Source organism: Indicator indicator, chromosome 13 (assembly GCF_027791375.1).
Source record: "Indicator indicator isolate 239-I01 chromosome 13, UM_Iind_1.1, whole genome shotgun sequence".
Taxonomy (NCBI): Eukaryota; Metazoa; Chordata; class Aves; order Piciformes; family Indicatoridae; genus Indicator; species Indicator indicator.
In genome coordinates, this window is record NC_072022.1 from 29,316,988 (window position 1) to 29,338,527 (window position 21,540).

Consider the following 21,540-nt stretch of genomic DNA (forward strand, 5'->3'; position numbering starts at 1 on the left):
GATAGCAGCGTTTCCCCCGGTCCGCCGAGGGATGGTCGCCGAAAGCAGCGAAGCCGCGGGAGGCGGAGCAGGGCAGCAGTGGGCGCCCGCGTTGCCTTTAAGAGCAGGGAGCGGTGTCCCGGTGCCGCCTAAAAATAGCGCGTCCCCGTCCCGCTTGGGTCCCGTGTCGCGCCGCAGTGTCTCTCTCCAGTGCCGGGACCGCAGCCACCTCCCTCCCGGCGGCCGGGCGGGGGCTGCAGACCCCAGGTGAGAGCCGGAAGGAACGAACCAGAGCGGGACTCAAGCTCTCTCGAACCGGTTTTGGGGCTCCAAAACCACCTTCATCGCGGAAATCGGTGTCAGCCCCTGCAGACAGCTGGGAGCACGGGAAGGAGAAATCGCGGCTACCCGCGGAAGTGGGCAGGGGGCCCCGAGGTGCCTGTAAATCGGCTGCTGCTAAGGAGCAGCTGTGCCCAGAGCGGGCAGGAACGTCCACAGCCCTCTGTGAGCTCTGTCCCCCAGCAAGGCCCCGTGGCTACCCTCAGCACCATGGTGAGGAACGTGGATGACTTTGACTTCTGCCTGCCTTCACATGCCCAGGGCATGCTGGAGGGCCTGCAGCGGCTGCGTGCCAACCCCAAGCTGGCAGATGTGACACTGGTGGCGGGCGGGCAGGAGTTCCCCTGCCACCGCAGCATCCTGGCCCTGTGCAGCCACTACTTCCACGCCATGTTCTCCGGCAACTTTGCCGAGAGCACCGCAGCGCGGGTGGAGCTGAAGGAGGTGGACCCTGGCACCCTGGAGATGCTGCTCAACTTCGCCTACACAGGGAAAGTCACCATCAACCAGGGCAATGTGGAGCGGCTGATGCAGACCTCCAGCCAGCTCCATTTCCCCACTATCCAGAAGGTCTGCAGCCGCTACCTTCGGCAGCAGATGGATGCCACCAACTGTCTAGGTATCTATGAGTTTGGTGAGAGCCATGGCTGCCCTGAGGTCTCCTCCAAAGCCTGGTCTTTCTTGCAGGAGAACTTTGAAGCCATCTCTCTGCAGGAAGAGTTCCTCCAGCTCTCCAAGGAGAGGTTAGCCATCTGCCTCTCCAGTGAGCAGCTGCAGGTGCAGGAGGAGCAGAGCCTGGCCGAGGCTGTGCTGCGCTGGGTACACCACGATCCGGGGCCCCGAGCCCAGTTCCTGCCTGAGCTGCTGGAGCTGGCCCACCTCATCTCACTGCCTGACCAGTACCTGCAGAACCTTCTCACCACCGAGCCGCTCATCCGTGACTCGGATGCCAGCAAGGCCCTCATTGTCCGATCCCGTGCCATGGTGGGTTGCCCCTGCCCCAAATCCCACCCCTGAGCTGGGTGGGAGGCTCAGCTCAGAACCTGACAGTCCTCTCCCTCAGGAGCAGAGCAATGCTAGTGCCTGGAAGAAGCCCCCAGCCTCACTGCAGAAGCTAGAGGAGGTGCTGGTTGTGGTTGGTGGACGTGTGCTGGAGGAGGGCGAGGATGAGGACATGGGGCTAGAGGTGCCAGCTGGCCCCAGGAACTTTGCCTTCTACAACCCCAAAAGCAGTAAGTATCCACAGCAGGGATGGGGCAAGCGCATGTTAATTAATGTTAATTTACCCTCTGTTTACCCCAAAGCTGCCTCTTGCCCAATGATCAGGTGTCAGGAGGGGCCCTGGGTGGGGTGCAGGGGTGGTCACTTGCCTGCGCTGGCTTTCAGGGCGATGGGTGGCTCTGCCTGACTTCCCCGATTACAACAAGTGGGGCTTCTCCCTGGTAGCCCTGAACAACGTCGTGTATGTTACAGGTAGGTGCTGGGGGCCGTGAGGAATGAGGACAGGGGTGTGGACATGGGGTGTGGGCATAGGCCAAGGAGCTACTCTCCTCTCTGGGCAAAGCCTTCTCCTTGTTTCCCCCTTGGGTGGATCTGGCTGCTGGCAAGAGGTGCCCAGGGATGGCTGCGCTTGCAGAGGGTGGCCTGCCTGACCTGTCCCTACCCAGGTGGCTCCAGGGGGTCCCAGAATGACACATGGTCGACAACCCAGGCCTGGTGCTTCTGCCCCAGGGACGGCGCCTGGAAGCCCATCACGTCCATGCTGAGAGCTCGCACCAACCATACCAGCGCTGTGCTCAACGGTGAGGTCTACGTCATCGGGGGTAAGGCTGCCAGACCTGGCAGATGCTGCTGGGGCAGGGCTCTGTGGGTGTCCTGAAGCAGGGAGGTGGCTGCAGCATCCTGCCCTGCAGGGACCACAGTGGATGTGGTGGAGGTGGAGCGCTACGACCCCTACAACAGAAGCTGGTGTGCCACCAGCCCAGCCCTCAAGTACGTCAGCAATTTTGCAGCCTCCAGCTGCTTGGGCAAGCTCTACTTGGTGGGCTCCTGCGCTGTCAAGTACAACACCCTGACCCTGCAGTGCTACAACCCTGTCCAAGGTGAGAGCTGGCCCCAGTACTGTGCCCCACCATGGGGCCTTGCAGGCAAAGGGGGTGGGGGCTGGCACAATCCTACAGGATGCGACCAGGCACTGCTGAGGTCTGGCACTGGCTGTGGCATGGGGCCAGGGCCCAGTCAGGAGCACAGCTGCTGGCAGCACAGACCCAAGTCACCCACCTCCAGCACAGCCTGGACCTGAGCTTCAGAGGAGCAGGATCCCTGGGGCAGAGGACAGGGTGGCTGCCCACCTGAGGGAGAAACTGAACTCCTGTGACAAGGCCACCTCCTTGGGCAGCCTCTGTGCAGCCCTGCCCAGCCCACACCCCTATTGCGAACTATACCCCCTTCAATTTTTGTTGTGCCTCATCTGGGATGGCTGCCACCCGGCCTGGCCCCTCTGGCTCCTCCCTTTCAACTCCCCCTTGAATAGCTGTGGGCTCCGCACTGCTTTTTTTGGTCACTGCCAGCTGCATCTGGAGCTGAGGGTGGGAAGCTCTGCTGACAGCTGCTCCCTGCAGATCTGTGGAATGTGATCACCTCCCCCTTCATCCCCAAGTACCTCTCAGCCCCACGCTGTGCCACCCTGCATGGGCTCATCTACCTCATCGGGGACAACACCAAGAAGGTCTACGTGTACAACCCAGAGGCTAACATCTGGCAGAAGGTAGCAGGATGCAGGGCCTGGCCCAATCACCCTCCTGGGCAGGTGGAGCTGTTCCCTCTTTGCTAGCACCCCACAGTCACACAACCACACCTTCTCCTTCCTGCCTCCTCCTCCTTTGGCTCCATTAACCCCAGCAGAGCTGACGATGCCCTGATCCTTCTTTCCCTGTCACACTCACACGAGGGGCATGGCTGTCACCTTCTGGTTTTGACTCCAATCCGTGGTCACAGTGCAGAAGTCCACAGGATCCCCGTTTCCAGCACCCTCATCCTGTGGGCTTTGCCAGGCTCCTGCCTGCAGTCTGGCAAAATCCTCCCTGTTCCCTTCACCTCTGAGAGCCTCTGCACCCTGCAGCCCCGCAACAAATCCTGCACAAACAGCATGAGGGTGCTGCTGAAAGCAGGGGGGCCTTCAGACCTTGCCAGGAGGATGGAGAGGGCAGATGTGCCTGCTGGGTCCGTGTGCCCTGGGGAAGGAGCAGTAGGTCTCTGGGGTGTCTCAGACATCACTCTGCCCCCCGTGCAGGTGCAGCTCCTGCACACCCTCCATGAGAACGGGGGCATGGTGCCGCTGGGAGACCGGCTCTTTGTCACCGGTGGCCACTGGAAGGGCATGGATGGCGACTACCGCGTGGAGATGGAGGTGTACGATTGCACCAAGGACCTCTGGACACAGGAGGGCTCCTTGCCCTGCCTCTGGCTCTTCCACAGCTCCTCCTCCATCTTTATGGACACCTCCAAGTGGACAGAAGCTTTCCAGGGGGGGCACGCGTGATGGGAGAGCCCACATGTGTGGGCTGTCACCCTGCACAGCCACTCTCCTGCCTGCCTGCTCCCCACTCAGCTCTCTGTGACCCCTGCAGCCAGCACAGGGAAGAACTTTTCCTGATAAAAGATTTTGGCCGATGCTCTCTTGCCTGTGGGCTTTTGTTAAGAGCTGCCCTTCCCCGTCCAAAACCCAAAAGCTTTTCAGGGCCTCCTGAAGTGTGGCCTGGCCTCACTGTGTGGTAGCCAGGGCCCTTTTCCCCAGTGCGTCGATGCCCAGCACAGGAAGCCACGAGGGGAGGAGGGCACTGTCTCTTTCCTGCTACCCACAGCTCTCAGGCACCTTGTTGGCCCATGTAGAAATGCCAGACCCACTTCAGCACCCTGTGGAGCAGAGTGACAGGAGTTAAAGCAGCTTTTGGCTGGGGGTTGGGAGGGACCTCTGGAGATAGAATGCATCCCCCCTCCCAGGGCAGAGGCACCCAGGGCAGGGCATATAGAACATATCCAGGTGGGGTTGGAAAGGCTCCAGAGAAGGAGACTTCACAACCTCTCTGGGAAGCCTGCTCCAGGCCTCCAGCACCCTCACACCAAAGAAGTTTCTCCTCATGTTGAGGTGTGTCCTCAGGTGGAACAGCAGTGTGGCAGGGTGCTTGATCCTGTTTTCTTGCCTGGGCTGCATGGCACATGCTTCCAGGAAGCTGAGGGGGACTCCAGGACTGTTTCCTCTTGTCCTGTCACTTGTTGCATGTGAGAAGAGACCAACCCCCACCTGGCTCCTGTCAGGGAGCTGTAGGGAGCAATGAGGTCTCCCCTCAGCCTCATCCCCAGGCTGAACAACCTCAGGTCCCTCAGTAGAGGTTGTATATAAAAGACTGCCAAGCCACCTGTCCCAAACAACAGGATGGCCTCTGTGTGCACAAGGACACAGAGCCCAGGATCTGGGACCATCTCCCAAAGCTCTAGGGAGCAGGAAAGCCCAGGAAGCCTCACAGCCCAGCTCAGGACCACATACAGAGGGCAGGAACCACTGCACCACCTTGTAAAGCAAGGAGGTTACACAAGAAGCCACTGGCACAGACCCAGTGGCTCAACTCCCTCGCTGCAGTGTCTTGCCCCCAGGACAGGAAAGCTGCATCCCCTGAAACTGAAGTGCTTTGGCAGCCCAATTGTGGAACTTCCAACACCGTCATTTGGTCACAAGCCAAATTTACTCTGGAAAATATCCCACCTGCTCTCTGCAGCAACAGCTGGTAGAGGAATGGGGGCAGGATGAGACACAAGACACTCCATAGCAACCTGAGATGTCTGCTTCTCAGATAGCACCCAGACAAGCACAGAGCCTCCCCTTATCTCAGCTGCCTGGCAGGTCCAGCTGATGCAGACACTTTCCAAGTAAACAGCAGGAGCCAGCTCCATACCACCAACTGGGAAAACTCATCATGTGCCTGCAAGCAGAGGGAATCAGTCATAGAATGATAGGGGCTGGAAGGGACCTCTGGAGATCATCTAGACCAACCCCTCTGCCAGAGCAGGGCACACAGAACACATCCAGGTGGGGTTGGAAAGTCACTAGAGGAGGAGACTCTACAATCTCTCTGGTGGCCTGCTCCAGGCCTCCAGCACCCTCACCAAAAAAACCAAAGAAGTTTCTCCTCATGCTGAGGTGGCACCTCCTGGGTTCCAGCTTGTACCTGTTGGTCCTTGTCCTATCTCTGGGCACCACTGAGCAGAGCCTGGCCCCTTCCTTCTGACACCCACCCCTCAGATATTGATAGACATTGATCAGATCGCCTCTCAACCTTCTCTTCTCCAGACTAAACAGCCCCAGGGCTCTCAGCCTTTCCTCACAGGGAAGGCTGGCAGCTGCTCCAGAAGCAGTGTTTGTGAATGCACCCTCATCCCAGCTCCAGAACTGGAACATCTCCTTCCTGGCAGTGAGCAGAGGGCCCACACTGTGTCCCAAGCTGCTGGCCTGAGGCATTGCACAGTGCTCACAGCACAGCCTGAGAGGAGCTCCCAGCAAACCCCACCAGAGCAGGGCCTTGCCCAAAGAAAGGAACAGCAGAAGGGCACCATTTGGAACCACAGCAGAGCTTGTGCCCACAGATGCCTGCTCTTGCTAGCACCTCTGCCAGACAGGTTTATTTGGTTTGCAAAGACATTCACACAGGACAGGAGAAGAGATTTTGGCACGGGCTGAGCCAGCATGGCAGCCACACAGAAAACTGTGAGCCAAGCATTAGAAAAAGAACCCCAAACTTTATTTACATGGAGGAGCAGCCGGTGGGACACCCCCTGTCCTGGATCCCCACACACAGCCCCAGCCTGTCCCTTCCCAGGGCCTGCTCAGTGCTGCACCTGCACCAGCAGCACAGTGACGTTGTCGGCGGAGCCGCGCTGCACGGCCTTGCTGGCCAGCCTGTTGCATGCCGTCTCGTAGCGCACCGCCGCCTCCGGCCGCCCCTCCCGTGCCTGGATGCTCTTGTCCTGTGGAACCAGCAAGCACACAACCCTTCAGGTTGGGAAGGACCTCTAAGATTATCAAGCCCAACCATAACCCAACTGCCATGGCCAATAAACTACACCCTGAAGGGCCATATTTGCAGCTTCTTGAACAGCAAAGCTGACTGCTCCCAGCAAGGTAGGAAGGTGCAAGCACAAGGTGACTGCAAAGCACACAATCATGAAATGGGTTGGGTTGGAAGGGACCTCAAAGCTCATCCAGCTCCAACCCCCTGCCATGGGCAGGGACACCTCCCACCAGCCCAGCCTGCTCAAGGCCTCATCCAGCATGACGTTGAACACCTCCGGGAGGAGACAGCCACAGCCTCCCTGGGAAGCCTGTGCCAGTCTCTCCCCACCCTCACTACAAAGAATTTCTTCCTCACCTCCAGTCTCAATCTCCTCTCCCAGCAAAAAGCCATTGGCTCTCATCCTACCACTCCCAGCCCTTGTCCCAAGTCCCTCCCCAGCTCTCCTGGAGCCCCTTCAGGTACTGGAAGGCTGCTCTGAGGTCTCCCTGGAGCCTTCTCTTCTCCAGGCTGACAGCTGGGAGCAAGACAAGTAAGGATCCCCCAGGTACTCAAGGGCGGACGCCCTGGCAGAAGCACATTTCTGCAGGTCAGAGTCATTCAGTTTTGTGCCCCTGCACTCACAAACCCAGCCCCCTGCTGCCTTCTCCTCACCTCCAGGCATGACACAATGAAGTTCACAGCTTCTTCTGGTGTAAAGACTTTAAACAGGCCATCACATGCTATCAGAATGAACCTGGAAATCCAGCAGAGATAGATTTCAAGGTTGAATCTTTGGCTTCCCACCTACAACAACCCCCTCAAGCCATTTTATGAGTACCCATGCTCCATTCCAACCTGTAGGTGCCATAAAGCTCATCTGAAAATACCTTAAAAGCACCAGAAATTCTCTGGCACTCCAGAACCAGAGCTGAGACAACTCAAAATCAAAGGGGCAAGCAAACAACATCAGATCTGGGTCAGGATATCCTGGCAGTGCTACTTACACCACAAACTTAGGCAATCTCATACATGACACTGCTGGAAGGCTCCATCCTATCTCCAGGAACTGCTAACGCTACTTCACAGGGAAAACGCATCATGAAAAGAACTCTTTGAGCAAAGAGCTTCTCTGCTTGCTTTCTCTCTTGAGAAACACAGCTAGTTTAGGATGCTATGTGCATCCCTTCAAACCCTCTACATGTCCATGCTCCTCAGCTACATGATATCTTGGCTTAAATAGTCAAAAGAAAAGCAAGCAGCTCCACCCAGAAAAACAGTTGTAATTGACCCAAGAACTGCCACAAGGTACTGCCACATGCTGAAAAAGGTTGAGGAGATACAAAGCCCAGGCCAAGGACTGCTGCCTCTCAGCTGCCCACCATAGCCTGCTGTGCACCTCCTGTCTGCAAGAGGGACTGCATCAATCAGGAGTCCTCACCAGAGCCACCAGACAAGGAAGCCTGCAACCATCCTGCAGAGGTCCCAGCCTGGAGAGCAGCACATGTCTGTGAAGACATCACTTTGGAGCATGATGCTCAGGATATCTTTGGAAATATTTGAGCAGATCACTTGATAGGGAACTCTAATCCCAGCAGCAGCAGTGCTGGGTTACATTCTCATCTCAGAGAGCCTGCAGGGCCATCCTGACACAAGAGCTCACAGCAAGCTGTCACTGCCAATCACACATGGGAAAACTTTCTCAAATCTACAAGTATCAGAGCTGAATGTTGTGGCATTTGTGGACACCATGGTTGCCAGAAACCACTCTTGGGTCAGGATAGGAACATCCAAGTCTTAACCAACTGCTGGAGCACTGGTGTGTGAACTTGTTCAGAGCACGAAATCAGTCCAAGGCTTGCATCACTGGTGCAAAGCCAAGATTCTGCCCCAGCAGCCTTCCAGCCTCTCGGCAGAGCGAGGCAGCAGTACAGCCCCATTGTGTCGGTACGGAATGGGTCAGAGGGGCACCAGCAGTGAGAGCGTCCCCAGTCTGAGCTCCTCAGCCCCACAGTGGGTTGTGCTGCCCCTCCTGAGCAGGGCAGGAAGTAGCTGGGCCCCTGCTTACCTGTCGTTGTGTGTCAGCTGGCAGCGCTTGATGTCGGGCACAGAGATGACGCCGCAGCGCTTGTACTGCCCATCGCCGATGGAGCGCGAGACCTCCAGCACGCCCAGCACCCTGCCATCCCTGCACCAGGCACACAGTCAGAGACAGCCCCACACCCAGCACCTTGCCATCCCTGAACTGGGCAAAAGAGTCAAGGCTGTTCTCTGTCTCCCTGTCCTAACTCAAGTCCTGCTTATCCTGGCAAGCCAAGGAAGTAAGAGTTGTATGCGGTGCTGGAGACAGCCTCCAGTGAACTCACTGGGAGTTTTCAGCAAGGTATCTAGAAAGCTGCATTTCAACACAAGTGCAGCGTGGAAGCAGGCAAGACCAGATCTGAGGCAGCAGCCCCCTCTGTGCTCTGCCCATCATGACACCAGCCCCCAGAGACTGGCTCAACTAGAAGGCTCTTGAAAGAAGCAAGAACCAATGCATTTTCATACAATGGTTTGGGCTGAAAGGACCTTAAAGCTCATCCAGTTCCAGCCCCTCTGCCACAGGCAGGGACACCTCCCACCAGCCAAGGTTGCTCAAGGTCTCATCCAGCCTGGCCTTGAACACCTCCAGGGACCTAGGTTCCAGCACCTCTCTGGGCAGCCTATGCCAGTGTCTCACCACCCTCATTGTGCAGAACTTTCTCCTGATGTCCAACCTAAACCTCTCCTGCTCCAGTTTCAAACCACTGTCCCTCGTCCTGTCACCGCAAGCCCTTCCAAACAGCCCCTCCCCAGCCCTCCCAGAGGTCCCCTTCAGATATTGAAATACAGCTCTGAGGTGTCCCCAGAGCTTTCTCTTCTCCAGGCTGAACAGCCCCAACTCTTCCAGCCTGTCATACAGGGAAGGTTCTCCAGCCCCTGATCATGTTTGTGGCCTTCTCTGGACCCCCCTTTAGCAGGTCCATGTCTCTCTTATGTTGAGGGTTCCATAGCTGGACACAGCACTCCAGCTGAGGTCTTAATCAGGCCACTGACTCTTTCACCATCTCAGGCATCACTGTGCCTCCCCCTGGCAGGAAGGTTTACTCCAAGCTGTCACTAACACAAGCACTGGGCTCAGGAGACAGCAGAAACTCAGTGCTCAGCCCGAAGCCAGCGCAGTTCAGCAGCTCTTATCCCTCGGGCACTCACCTGACGTTGCCCCCAGCCTTCTGGATGCGCATCCGCTCCTCGTACTGCGTGGGGTTGTGCTCCTTGCTGAGGCTCAGGGCCGCATGCTTCTGGCTCTCTGCGTTGTAGCGACACAGAACGGCCTGTGCTGACATGAGACTTGGTGAGCACACAGCCACTGCAGGCAGCCCCCCTGCAGCACTGCCTCCAGCTCTGCAGCTCCAGCACAAGGACCTGGAGCTGCTGGAGAGGGTCCAGAGAAGGCCACCAAGATGATCACAGAGGGCTGGAGAACCTCCCCTGTGGGGACAGGCTGAGAGAGTTGGGGCTGTTCATCCTGGAGAAGAGTAGGATCCAGGGAGGCCTCGGAGCAGCCTTCCAGTACCTGAAGGGGCTCCAGGAGAGCTGGGGAGGGACTTTGGACAAGGGCTGGGAGTGCCATGATGAGGGACAATGGCTTTGAGCTGGGAGAGGGTAGATTGAGACTGGAGATGAGGAAGAAGTTCTTGAGAATGAGGGTGGGGAGAGACTGGCACAGGTTGCCCAGGGAGGCTGTGGCTGTCTCCTCCCTGGAGATGTTGAAGGCCAGGCTGGATGAGGCCTTGAGCAACCCAACCCATTCTACGGAGCTGTAGGTCGCTGGGGAGAATCAACACAACCACAGTGTCCCTGGGGTGCGGCTACACAGTGGGAGGTGACCAAAGAGGCTCTCCAGATCTGCTGCAGGCTGTCCAGGGACAAGACACATTGGAACGGTTCAAAGCTGCACCAACAGAGTACTAGACTGGACATTAGGAAACATTTCTTTACAAAAGGGTGGCCAGAAACTGGAACAGGCTTCCTAGAGACGTGGTTGATGCCCCAGACAAACGTGACAGAGTCTAAGAGGCATTTGGACAACGTCCTTAATACACTTCAGCTTTTGGTCAGTCCTGAACCAGTCAGGCAGTTGGAGTACAGACACTATGGGAGACAATACAGAAGCACCCTGCACCCACAAGGTGATGCTTTGTAGGACCAGCTCTGGAGCTCAGGACAAGTGTATATCCCACACCATCCCCTCACCCTTCGTGCCAAGGGAAGCTCACAGTGGAGCTGAGATGCCAGCAGCAGGCTGCTGTGTGGTCCTTACCCGGCTGTCCCCAAGGTTGGCTATGTAGAGAGTATTGTCAACAGCTAGGACACAAGTGGCTGTAGAGCCATCCTTCCATGCTGGCTTCCTGAAGGGAACACAAAAACAGAGTACTGAGGGGGAAAACAATGTTCCAGAAGTCAGTCACAGAGTGCTCCTGGAGACTCAAGGAAGCAGCTGTGATGGTTTAAAACTCTCTTTTTAATTTTTCTTCACAGAGTTAGAGCAGAGAAAGCGAAAGAATGTCAATAAGTCACTACTGGGTGTAAGAAAGCAAAATAATGATTATTCTAAACACTTCCATTGGAGAGACAGAAATGTGTAAGAACCACCACTCAAAACAAGGTTGGGGAGTTGGGCAGTTCACAGCTTGCTGGGCTTCTGTCTGCCTGCTGCTTCTTTTCTGGCTGAAGATAACAGAGTGACCTTGACAAGCTAAGTCTAACAGCCTCTCTGCTTCTTGACTCTCTGCCTTCTGCCAGAGGGGGTCTGGGGGTTCTGGTTTATGGGACAGGCCCCTTGGGGGAAGCAAAGGGAACTTCGTTGTGCTTTTTCAGTTGATTGTACATATTTGTAAATGTTGTGAATAGTGTCTATTTGTACATATTCATTGCATTTCATCATAGATTGTAGATTTGCTTGTCAATACAGCTTCCATTTGCTTTCAGACTGAGCTAGCCTGGTTGTTGTCAGTTTGGGATAGGAGATCTCAGCTCTCACACGGTTACAGCAGACTCTGCCAGTATGCAGCAGCCAGCCAGCATGAGCTCCCAGCAGCTGCCTGCAAGCAGGTAGGGAAGCTGCTGGTACTGAGCACCTGGGCCAGTACCTGACACTGGAACAGGCTGCCCAGGGAGGCAGTGGTGTCCTCTCCCTGGAGAGGCCAGTTTGGATGAGGCCTTTAGCAACCTGGGCTGGTGGGAGGTGTCCCTGCCCATGGTAGGGGGTTGGAGCTGGATGATCTTTGGGGTCCCTTCCAACCCAACCCATCCATGGATCTATGATTAAATAGTGAGCTGGACCAGGACAGAGTTGCAGAGTCCCACCTTCTAAATGCACAAATCCTGCCAGCCATGGTCCACCCTCGCACTCAGCTTCCAGCAAACTCATCAGTGGCTGCCCAGAAGCTGTATCATTACAAGCAAACAGCAGCCCAACCTCACCCTCAGGAGCCTCCTGCTTTGCAGCAGAAGGCAGGCGGGGCCAGCACTGCAGCAGAGCTGCCTTCCTTTCACTCTCGTTTCCTTTCCGTTTTTTCCCCAGTAGCTCTGCCTGACTCAACCCTCACCACCACACCTCAGCAGCAGCAGCTCTCCTTCACTCTCCTGGTGCTTCCCTTGTATCTCCAGAGCTCTGGGTAAAAGAAGCCTTTCTTGGATGGCAGCTGCCAGACGAGCCCTGCTTACAATGAAGCATGGCTGTGATGCCATCCTTCAATGAAACCACCTCTAGCAGACTGTTTTCTACACCCAGTTCAGCCACTTTTAGCAATCCTTTTTGTAATGCCTTTGTCACAAGTCACAGTTCTGACCAAAGAGTGGTTTGGGAATGACACGTGGGGCAACCTCAAGGAAGTTTTTGTTTTTTTTTTTTTTTTTTTTTTTTTGTTCTGGTCAGACCTGGTGATCTGATCAGGTTTAAGAGACTGACCCAGACTGCAATTTACTGAAAACTGGAAGATTGCCTCTCAATCTGTGCTACAAGTGGAGAAATAGAAGTTGGAGTCTGAAACAAACAAGTTAGAATTACAAAACAGATTAAAAAAAGTAAAACACTTCATCCCCCTCAACCTTAAAAACCCAAAAGCGTAAAGGCCTGGTAGCAAAGTGACTGTTTGGAAAGCATTCTCCATCTTCCCCAAGCACACAGGGGGTGGCAGGCCAGCAGACACCAAGAGAAGTGAAGGGTGTATGCACTCCAACTCAGGTGAGAGGCAAATTCTCATCTAAGAAATTTTCAGGTTCATTCAAAAAGAATCAGTGAGAAACAGCCTAAGGTGAAGGACCTTCTTCCAGCAACCTTTCTTCAGCTCTTTTGAAACCACAAAGGAAAATTTAGCCTTGCCTTGGGAGAGTTGAAGTCTTTCAACACAGGGCACTAAGAGCAGGCTCAGAAATCAGTGGCACTGAGGCACTCTCAGCAAGTCTGCTGATGACACCAAGCTGTGTGGTGCTGGACTCACTTGAGGGCAGGGACAACACCCAAAGGGATCTGGAGAAGAGGACCAGTGCCAACTGCATGAGGTTCAACAACCCATAATGCAAGGTTCTGCATACAGTCACACCATCCCCAGGCACGGATCCAGGCTGGGTGCTGAGTGGGTTAGGAGCACCCTGAAGAAAGAGACTTGGAGGTGTTGGTTGCTGAGAAGCTCTCCAGGAGCCAGCATTGCCCTCCTGCAGCCCTCAGGCAGATGTGTGCTGGGCTGCAGCCAGAGGAGTGTGGGCAGCAGGGCAGGAGAGGGGATTCTGCCCCTGGGCTCTGCTCAGACCTCACCTCCAGTCCTGCCTCCAGCTCTGGTATCCCCAGCAGGAGAAGGACACAGAGCTGCTGGAAAAGGCCAGAGGAGGCCACAAGGATGATCCAAGGGCTGGAGCAGCTCTGCTATGAGGCCAGGATGAGGGAGCTGGGGGTGTGCAGCCTGGAGAGGAGAAGGCTCCAGGGGGACCTCAGAGCTGCCTGCCAGGACCTGAAGGGATCCTGCAGGAAGGCTGCAGAGAGACTTTTGCTGAGGGTGTCTGAGACAGGCCAAGGGGAATGGTTTGGAGCTGAGGCAGAGCAGGGTTAGAGTGGAGCTGAGGAAGAATTTCTGCAGTGTGAGGGTGGTGAGAGTCTGGCACAGGCTGCCCAGGGAGGCTGTGGATCTTTCCTGCCTGGGGGTGTTCAAGGCCAGGTTGGATGAGGCCCTGGGCAAACAAACCTAGTTGAGGGGTTTTCCTGCCCATGACAAGGGGGCTGTAATAGATGAGCTCTGAGCCATTCTAGGATTCTATGTGCTCTGCCCTGACAAGCACACCCTCACTCAGGGCAAGCAGCTCTAAAGAAAGCTGCAGGCAGCATGCAAAGCACTGCTCTACAGACAGTCTGCTGCCTTGCTTTGGTGACATCAGAGACCCCATCTCAGGCAGTACAGCACAAGTCACTGCAGCAAGGTGGTAGAAAAGGCAATCAAGGTGCCCTGGTAGGGCTGGAAGTGCATTCTTGGCCATGTTCTGGTTCCTCCCTTCACCACAGACATGCATTTTAGTCTAAAGGGTCCTGCAAAGTGCATATGACAGAGTAAGAGCAGAACATGCTGTGATCCAGAGCTAGCAGGCACTAGCTGGCAGCGTTACAGCCTGGCACAGCTAAGCAGCACAGGGAGCTGGCAAAACATGGGCACTACTCAAGGTTTCCTCTGGCCTGCTCAGAGCCTGTGAGATGCCAGTTAAGAAATCCAGACACAGGGGAAGCATGGACACTTACTGGCTGGATGCCTGCTTCAGAAACTCCTCATCTGTGTGTTTGAAGGTGTCCAAGAGGCATCTCTTCACGGTTTTCTCCACGCTGACTACCTCACCTGGCAGACAGAACAGCAAATCAGCTCCAGCTGCAACACAGCTGACCTGTCCCAGGCCCTTCCTTCGCTCAGCCAGCACTGGATCAAGCTACTGCACCTCAGACCCTGTGCAGAGCAGGGAGGGCACATCTTGGGCTCAAGCTACTAGCAATCTGTGCTGCAGCATGCATGAAGGTTTCTAACATATTCTTGTCCCCAGGGACATCTTGTCATGCTTCAAATGGCAATACCAAAACTGGCAACAGTGCATCTGTCACTTGCTTAGCAGTTCATAACTGGCCACTAGTGCCCCTGTGCCAGAAAGGCGGCCAGCCCTCTACCCCAGGCAACAGCCCAGAATCACAAGCCCACTGGAGATGAGAACACAGCACAAGAAGGGCATGGAACTGTTGGAGCAGGTCCAGAGGAAGCCACAAATATTATCAGAGGGCTGTAAAACTTCACCCATGGGGACAGGCTGGGAGAGTTGTGGCTGTTCAGTGTGGAGAAGAGAAGGCTCCAGGGAGACCTCAGAGCAGCCTTCCAGTGCCTGAAGGGGCTGCAGGAGAGGGACTTTGGACAAGGGCTGGGAGTGCCAGGACAAGGGACAATGGCTTTGAGCTGGGAGAGAAGAAAGTGAGACTGGAGATGAGGAAGAAATCCTTGAGTGAGGGTGGGGAGAGACTGGCACTGGTTGCCTAGGGAGGCTGTGGATGCCTCCTGCCTGGAGGTGTTTCAGGCCAGGCTGGATGAGGCCTTGAGCCACCTGGACTGGTGGGAGGTGTCCCTGCCCATGGCATGGGCTGGAACTGGATGAGCTTTCAGGTCTCTTCCAGCCCAACTTATTCTGTGATAGGATTCAATACACTGCAGAACTACACCCAAACAAGTTGGTTTCCCTATCCATTGCCCTAATGTCAAGGCAGAAAAGGTAATGGTTGTCCTGTGGCCCTTGTTCCAGTCCTCTCACCTTTAGGAAATTTCTTAATCAGGTTTTGGTGCAGATTCTGTGCTGCAAATTTTGAGGCTCGGACTCCCCCGTGGCCATCAAAAACAGCAAAGTATGAGACCCGTGTGCTGTGAAGGAACAAAGAGTAGAAGAAAGGGGCTAAGAGAGGCTGTCAGCCAGAGGGGAAAGATCATTTACATTTGTCCCCATAACACACTGCATCCTCAAGGCACAAGGCACAAGGCACCTAGTCTTTAAACCAAGACAGTTCACATGTGCAAGCACTGAGCTGGGAATCTTCTTTGTCATTGCCCACCCCTCAAGAAAATGAAGGGCAGAAGAGTTTACAGAGCACACCTTAGCAGAAAAGTAGCTGAACATCTAACCTCAGGAGCACTGCAATGTCCCAGCGCTACAGGCTGAAGAATCTTACAGTTCTTTCCATGCCTAAACCTGTTGAAACCATGCTACAGACAAAAAAAACTTAGATTCCCCAGCACATGAAGCTCTCAGGTCAATGATTACTTCAGAAGCTAAATCCAGTACCAGGAGGCTGTTGGAACACTGCAACAGGTTGCCCAGGGAGGTGGTTGCAGCCCCATCCCTGGAGATATTCAAGATGAGGCTGGACAGGGCTTTGAGCAACCTGATCTAGTGGAGGATGTCCCTGCTGAGTGCAGGGAGTTGGACTGGGTGACCTTCAAAGGTCCCTTCCAACCCAGACCATTCCATAATTCTATGACGCTTGAAACCATTCCTTTCAATGCATACCCTCCTCCCTGCACAAACTTACACGCATTCATTTGCTGAGAGATATAAAACTCTTAAGATGGGAGCTATCTGTTCCCTTTTGAGCATTCTCCATTGCCACAGGTCAGGTTTTACACACTGTGAAATCCCCAAGACAAACGCTGATTACTTATAATTAAGCATCCACTTACATCTGGACAACAGAAGTTCGACATCCAGAGTTACTGGGCCCTCACGCTCTTTGTGAGGTGAGTGACCCAATCCCCTGAGCCACCCCAAGAGATGTATCTCTACAGTCCTGTGATCTGCCCAGGAACACAGCTGAAGAATCCACCCAACAAGCCTAAACCACAGCCCATAATGCAGGAGCAGTCAAGAGCTGCCTGAAGTCAAAGGATCAGCTCACAGGCTGAGCTGAAGCCAGCTGGAGCTCCTTCATCCCTGTGATGTCTGCAACCCCCAGCATTATTCTAGCAGCTGGGGCCCACTTACATTTGAGAGGGCAGAGGCTGGCACTCTTCAGTAATGTCATTCAGGATGACGTGGGCATCCTGCATATCCTCTCGTTCTCCCTTCCTCTCTGCCACATAACCCTTCAAGCCAAGAATGCCTGCAGACCCTACATGAGAAAAAAGCAGACATGCAGATCAAACTCCCCCATCTCCTCAGCCCATCAGTGACTACTTTGCAGCTTTCAGAACCCTGCCCTGACACTGCAGCAAACCACAGCCCTAGTCCTGCAGAAACCACCTGCCCCTCCTGCTGCAGAAGACACAGTTCTTTCTAACACGGGTGCTGAAGCGCCCCCAAGGTGAGCAGCTACAGAAGCTGCCTGCCCCCGTTTTTGGCAGGTACCTGTAGCCAAGCAGGACTGCTGGCATCAGACAGGGCTCAACAAAAGGGGTGGGGGGCCAGGGAGCCTTCAGCAATGACCTTGCAGATGAAGCAAAGCCCAGCTTTGAAGAGTGGGACAAGGACAGGAAGTCAGGCCCTGCTGTTTCAAGAGATCCTTTTCCCTGTTCCTCTAAACACATTTTATTCCCAAAGCTGCCACACAAGACAGCCACTTGTCCTGAAGTCAAATGTCCCATATGGAACACCAAGTGTCTCTCTGGTCTTAGCAGCCACTCAGGGGAAGGATTTGTGGCTGGGGCACAAGAAACTGGTGAGGCTCTGGCCTTCCAGAGGTTTCACAACCAGTCCCCCTCTCGGCAGCAAAGAAATTTCTGCAAATGCTGAGGTGCTTGCTGCTTCTGCCACTTCAGCAAGGCCAGTAAGAAGGCCCAGGTGAGGGGGGCAATATATCAGGGAGCTTGAGGGGCTTCCTCAGACCACCACAGCAGCTTGGCCCCAGTGAGAGGCTGAAAACACAAGTGGACTCAAAACCCAAAGCTTAGCTTTGGTCTGGACTTACTCAGCCCCACGTCAAAAGCACAATTCAAGGACATTTGTTTTCAAACTGTGTGAAAACCTTTACAAACTTTCTTTTCCACAAGTTCTTCCCTGCCATTCTTCTCTTTCTCCTCAAAGGACTTCCTCTTCTCCCCTTTCCCATGGCATTCTGCTGATGAGACCTGCTCAGTAGCACTGGGAGCTGAAAGAAAGCAAAACACAGGTGGCTGAAATTTTCTACCTGTTTGACCAGCAAAAACTCAGCACGAAAGCACTCAGGAGCATAACCTCGCACACTGACACAGCACTGAGTAGCCACGGGTGACTGAACAAGGCACACCAACCGACCACAAAGGCACACACAACCTCACTCAGCAGGGGTAGCCTGCAGGTCTGGAGAGCATCTTTGGTCACCTCCCACTGTGTGACCTCATCCTAGGGACACTCCAGTTGTGTTGATTCTCCCCAGCAACCTGCAGCTCCATAGAGTGGGTTGGAAGGGACCTGAAAGCTCATCCAGTTCCAACCCATGCCATGGGCAGGGACACCTCCCACCAGCCCAGCCTGCTCAAGGCCTCATCCAGCCTAGCCCTGAACACCTCCAGGCAGGACGCAGCCACAGCCTCCCTGGGCAACCTGTGCCACTCTCTCCCCACCCTCATTCTTAAGAACTTCTTCCTCATCTCCAGTCTCAATCTCCCCTCTCCCAGCTCAAAGCCATTGTCCCTCATCCTGGCACTCCCAGACCTTATCCAAAGTCCCTCCCCAGCTCTCCTGGAGACCTTCAGCTACTGGAAGGCTGCTCTAAGGTCTCCGTGGAGCCTTCTCTTCTCCAGGATGAACAGCCACAACTCTCCCACCCTGGCCCCACAGGGGAGGTTCTCCAGCCTCTGATCATCTTGGTGGCCTCCTCTGGACACTCTCCAGCAGCTCCAGGTCCTTCTTGTGCTGGGGGCCCCAGAGCTGGAGGCAGTGCTGCAGGTGGGGTCTAAGCAGAGCAGAGCAGAGGGCAGAATCCCCTCCCTGTGCTGCTGCTCTCCCTGCTCTGGCTGCAGCTCAGCACTCAGCTGGCTCTGGGCTGCCAGGGACCATTGCTGGTTCTTGGGGAGTTTGTCACCAACTGACACCCCTACGGCCTTCTCCCCCAGGCTGCTCTCAGCCACTCCTCACCCAGCCTGGATTTGTGCTTGGGATTACCCTGACCCAGGTGCAGGATCTTACACTTGGCCTTGCTGTTTCTTAGCTACCACATTTTTTATAGTTAACTGCTCAGGAAGTGAGTGTTTCAGGTTGGAACACTTCCATTTTAAAAAATTATTATTATTTATGTCTATAAATCATGCCAATAATTTTTTAAAGGCATTTTATTACTCTGAATGTGCACATCTGTTATGTGTTTCAGAAGAAAAGTTACAAATTAAAGCTACGAACCCTAGCCTTTTCCTACTGCAGATTTCTCCTCACCTCCTTTCAGATGACAGCAATCCTGTGGCTGCAAGCAGAGAGTCTTGCCAGACCAGCAGTCTGATTTTGAAGACATGTACAGCTAGGAACAGGAAGGCCACCTGTGCCCAGAGCAGAGAAGCCACAGAATGCAGGACAGTGGCAGCACCAGGCCAGCACTGTATTTGCTCTTAGCAAGCACTCATTCTCAAAGCAGGGAGCTTCCAGGTATAGGTAACAGGAGTCCCCAAAAGCCAGCCTGGGGTTCTGCTTCTGGGAATGGACCCAAGTTTACTTTTAAAGAGCCAATAAACCAATTTAAACATTTGGCCACAAACACACTGCCACAGCCAGTGCCTGCCAACCCAGACACCAGGTTACCTTGCCAGGTGTCCAACACAACAAGCTACATCACTGGGGGTTTCCTAGGAAGGGCAGGGCAGCTGCTCTGGTGAGCTGACACCGCTCCTTACCTGTGTCACCACTGCTGGCTGGTGGAAGATCATCGAAAAGTAAAGAGCCTCCTTTTCCTGGAGCACAAGAAAAAGGCAAGGAGAACTGAATAAATCCCTTTGTTTCTCTGAAAGCATAATGCTCTGCATATGGCCCTCCCACGGTGTGGAAATTACAAAATGCCACGGTGAGATGAATTTCAGCTTCTGTTACTGGATGGTGGGAACAGACTTAGGCCTTACATTTGCTTCAGGACAAATACATGGAACATGCTATGGAACAATTGTACAACTCTCATCACATTCTGGTTATCCAAAGAAGAACACCCTAACTCCCCCCATCCTCCCCCCAAAAAAAACCCAAAAAACAGAAAAGGCTGCACTGCACACCAGTGCTGACAACCCAACTGTCTGCACCCTGTCTAACAAACAAAAGGGTTTACATAAATTTCACCTCAGGAGAAGCTGATGCAGAAAACACAGGCAGCCAAACCAATTTCACAAACTGAGCACCCATACCTGAGTCAGCACTGCTGGCTGGTGGAAGGTCATCAAAGAGCAGAGCCCCTTTTTGAGCTTCCTTTCCTGTAAGACACCACAGCAGAGTGAGGACCTAGGGCAGGCATTCAGTGGTTGATTTTTGAAGGGCTACCCACAGACAAGCAAACACAGGTGAGACAACCACCTTGGTTACCTTTTTTCCCTAATGTAGACAGCTCCTACATAAGCAAAACAACCACCTGCCTGGGATGATGTGAATCTTTATCTTGAAAACAGCTTGTCAGGGTTTTTGGGGTTCATTGGTTTGTTTTGGTTTTTTTCCCCCTCTAACAATCCACTCAGCTTGTGTTAACATCCCTCAGCAACCCTAGAAAGCACAAAATTATTTCTGGTAACACCATTACAGCAGCCTACGGACCCAAAGCAGCAGAGAAAACAGAAAGCTGCAGCGTGGCCTTCGGTAACAACCTGCATCTAAACGACACCCGGGAGAAAAGAGAACCACAACAACCCTTAAACGCTGTAGTTTCTCCAGCGATTTCTAACCGACCCTCTCCTGCAGCTGTCCCTTCCCACTCCCCGCTCCTTTCCTCCCTGCCCCTCAGCTGGGGGCCCTCAACTGCTACGGCCGCTCCGACCCGCTCTCTGCAGAAGCAGCGGCGGCTGCGGTCGAGCCGAAGCGGGACCCGCGCCTCCCTCCGGAGAGGCTCGCTGCCCACAACCCTGCCGTAGCAGGCCCGGCGGGGCCCTGAGGCCTGTCAGGCCGTGCCTGGGCGAGGCCCCGCCCTGGAGCAGAGCAGAGCAAAGGGGGATAGCGATTGGCTGATCGTCCCAGGCTGTGGTCTCCTCACCCGCCGCCGAGGAGCCGGGCTCCGGGAGGTCCCCGAACAAGTCCATTCCACCGGCAGCGCCACCGCCAAGGCCGCTTCCTCCTGCTCAGGCAGCCACCCCGCCCTCCCGCGCTGCCAATCTCCCCCCAAACCAATCAGCGGCCGCGGTCGGGCCGGAAGTAGCCCCGCAGTCTGTCGGAAGTGGAAAGCCTCAGTTTGGACCTATCCTGCGAGGTTCCCCAAAAAACATCTCCGCGGCATCTTCTCCGCCAATCGGACGACGGGGCCGCTCTGCCAATCAGTGCCGTTCACGCCGCCAGATTGACCAATTCCGTGAGTGTGGGGAAGCGTGGGGAAGCGTGGGCGGGATGGATGTCGCAGGAATGTCGCACAGCGCCCTCTGGCGCCTGGATGGTGCCGTGTGGCCCAGCGGCAGGGGCGCGCTCTGCGCGCAGCCCAGTGCTTGTGCTGTTGCCCGGTGCCACCTACCCAGTGGGTCCCACAGGGGCACAGCGGCCCTCTCGCTCACAGCCCCGGGCCACTGTGTACCTGGAGCGCCCCCGCCCCGCCCTCCCCATTCCCGAAAGCAAAGCCTGGGCGCGCACCTTGCGTTAAATACACATTTATTTCAGAACCAAACAAGCCTCACGTGTGCGCAGACGGCCGGGACCCGAGGCGCCAACCCCGGAGCACAGGACGGGCAGGGCCCAGGGGTAGTGCCATCGCCGGTAGAACTGGGGGCGTGAAGGGCGGCCTTCCCCCACTGCAGGCCTCTGGTCTGCCCATCGGTGCTTGCCTGCCCTGCACACTGCTGCTCCCTTGTGACTGCTGGGGCTCAGCCATGCCTAAACCTTGGGCCGGGTGCTGTGGTGGTAGAGGGGACAGGTGCAGAGGCCCCTGACTGGGGTAGCACATGGCGCTGGCAAGAGCAGAGCTGGTAGGACAGCAAGAGGAGCCCCCAAACTGTGAATGGTCTGCGGG

At 55.1% G+C, this 21,540-nt stretch overlaps 2 protein-coding genes across 2 annotated transcripts; one reads left to right on the plus strand and one right to left on the minus strand.

Annotated features, from left to right (window-relative positions):
• Positions 1–528: 528 nt before the first annotated feature.
• KLHL30 (kelch like family member 30) lies at positions 529–3,904 on the plus strand. The gene is made up of 7 exons (XM_054386011.1): positions 529–1,284; positions 1,382–1,550; positions 1,705–1,791; positions 1,986–2,141; positions 2,232–2,420; positions 2,940–3,085; positions 3,611–3,904. The coding sequence occupies exons 1-7, from the start codon at positions 529–531 to the stop codon at positions 3,857–3,859; spliced, it is 1,752 nt and encodes a 583-aa protein (XP_054241986.1). The 3' UTR covers positions 3,860–3,904.
• Positions 3,905–6,198: 2,294 nt separating this feature from the next.
• Positions 6,199–20,626, minus strand: ILKAP (ILK associated serine/threonine phosphatase). Its single transcript, XM_054386049.1, has 12 exons — positions 20,581–20,626; positions 19,748–19,813; positions 19,250–19,306; positions 17,413–17,535; positions 16,434–16,560; positions 15,213–15,319; positions 14,170–14,263; positions 10,705–10,792; positions 9,594–9,715; positions 8,431–8,550; positions 7,038–7,119; positions 6,199–6,339 (listed from the first exon to the last, which is right to left on the minus strand). Exons 1-12 carry the CDS (start codon positions 20,624–20,626, stop codon positions 6,199–6,201), a joined length of 1,173 nt encoding a protein of 390 aa, XP_054242024.1.
• Positions 20,627–21,540: the final 914 nt, after the last annotated feature.

Coding starts and splice junctions, on each gene's coding strand:
- ILKAP (XM_054386049.1), bottom strand. CDS start 20,626: ATGGACTTGTTCGGGGACCTCCCGGAGCCCGGCTCCTCGGCGGCGG. Junction 19,307..19,747: donor AGCCAGCAGTGCTGACTCAG/GTATGGGTGCTC, acceptor CTTGTGCTCCAG/GAAAAGGAGGCTCTTTACTT. Junction 16,561..17,412: donor GGAAAAGAAAGTTTGTAAAG/GTTTTCACACAG, acceptor TTTCTCATGTAG/GGTCTGCAGGCATTCTTGGC.
- KLHL30 (XM_054386011.1), top strand. CDS start 529: ATGGTGAGGAACGTGGATGACTTTGACTTCTGCCTGCCTTCACATGCC. Junction 1,551..1,704: donor CTTCTACAACCCCAAAAGCA/GTAAGTATCCAC, acceptor GCTGGCTTTCAG/GGCGATGGGTGGCTCTGCCT. Junction 1,792..1,985: donor CAACGTCGTGTATGTTACAG/GTAGGTGCTGGG, acceptor GTCCCTACCCAG/GTGGCTCCAGGGGGTCCCAG.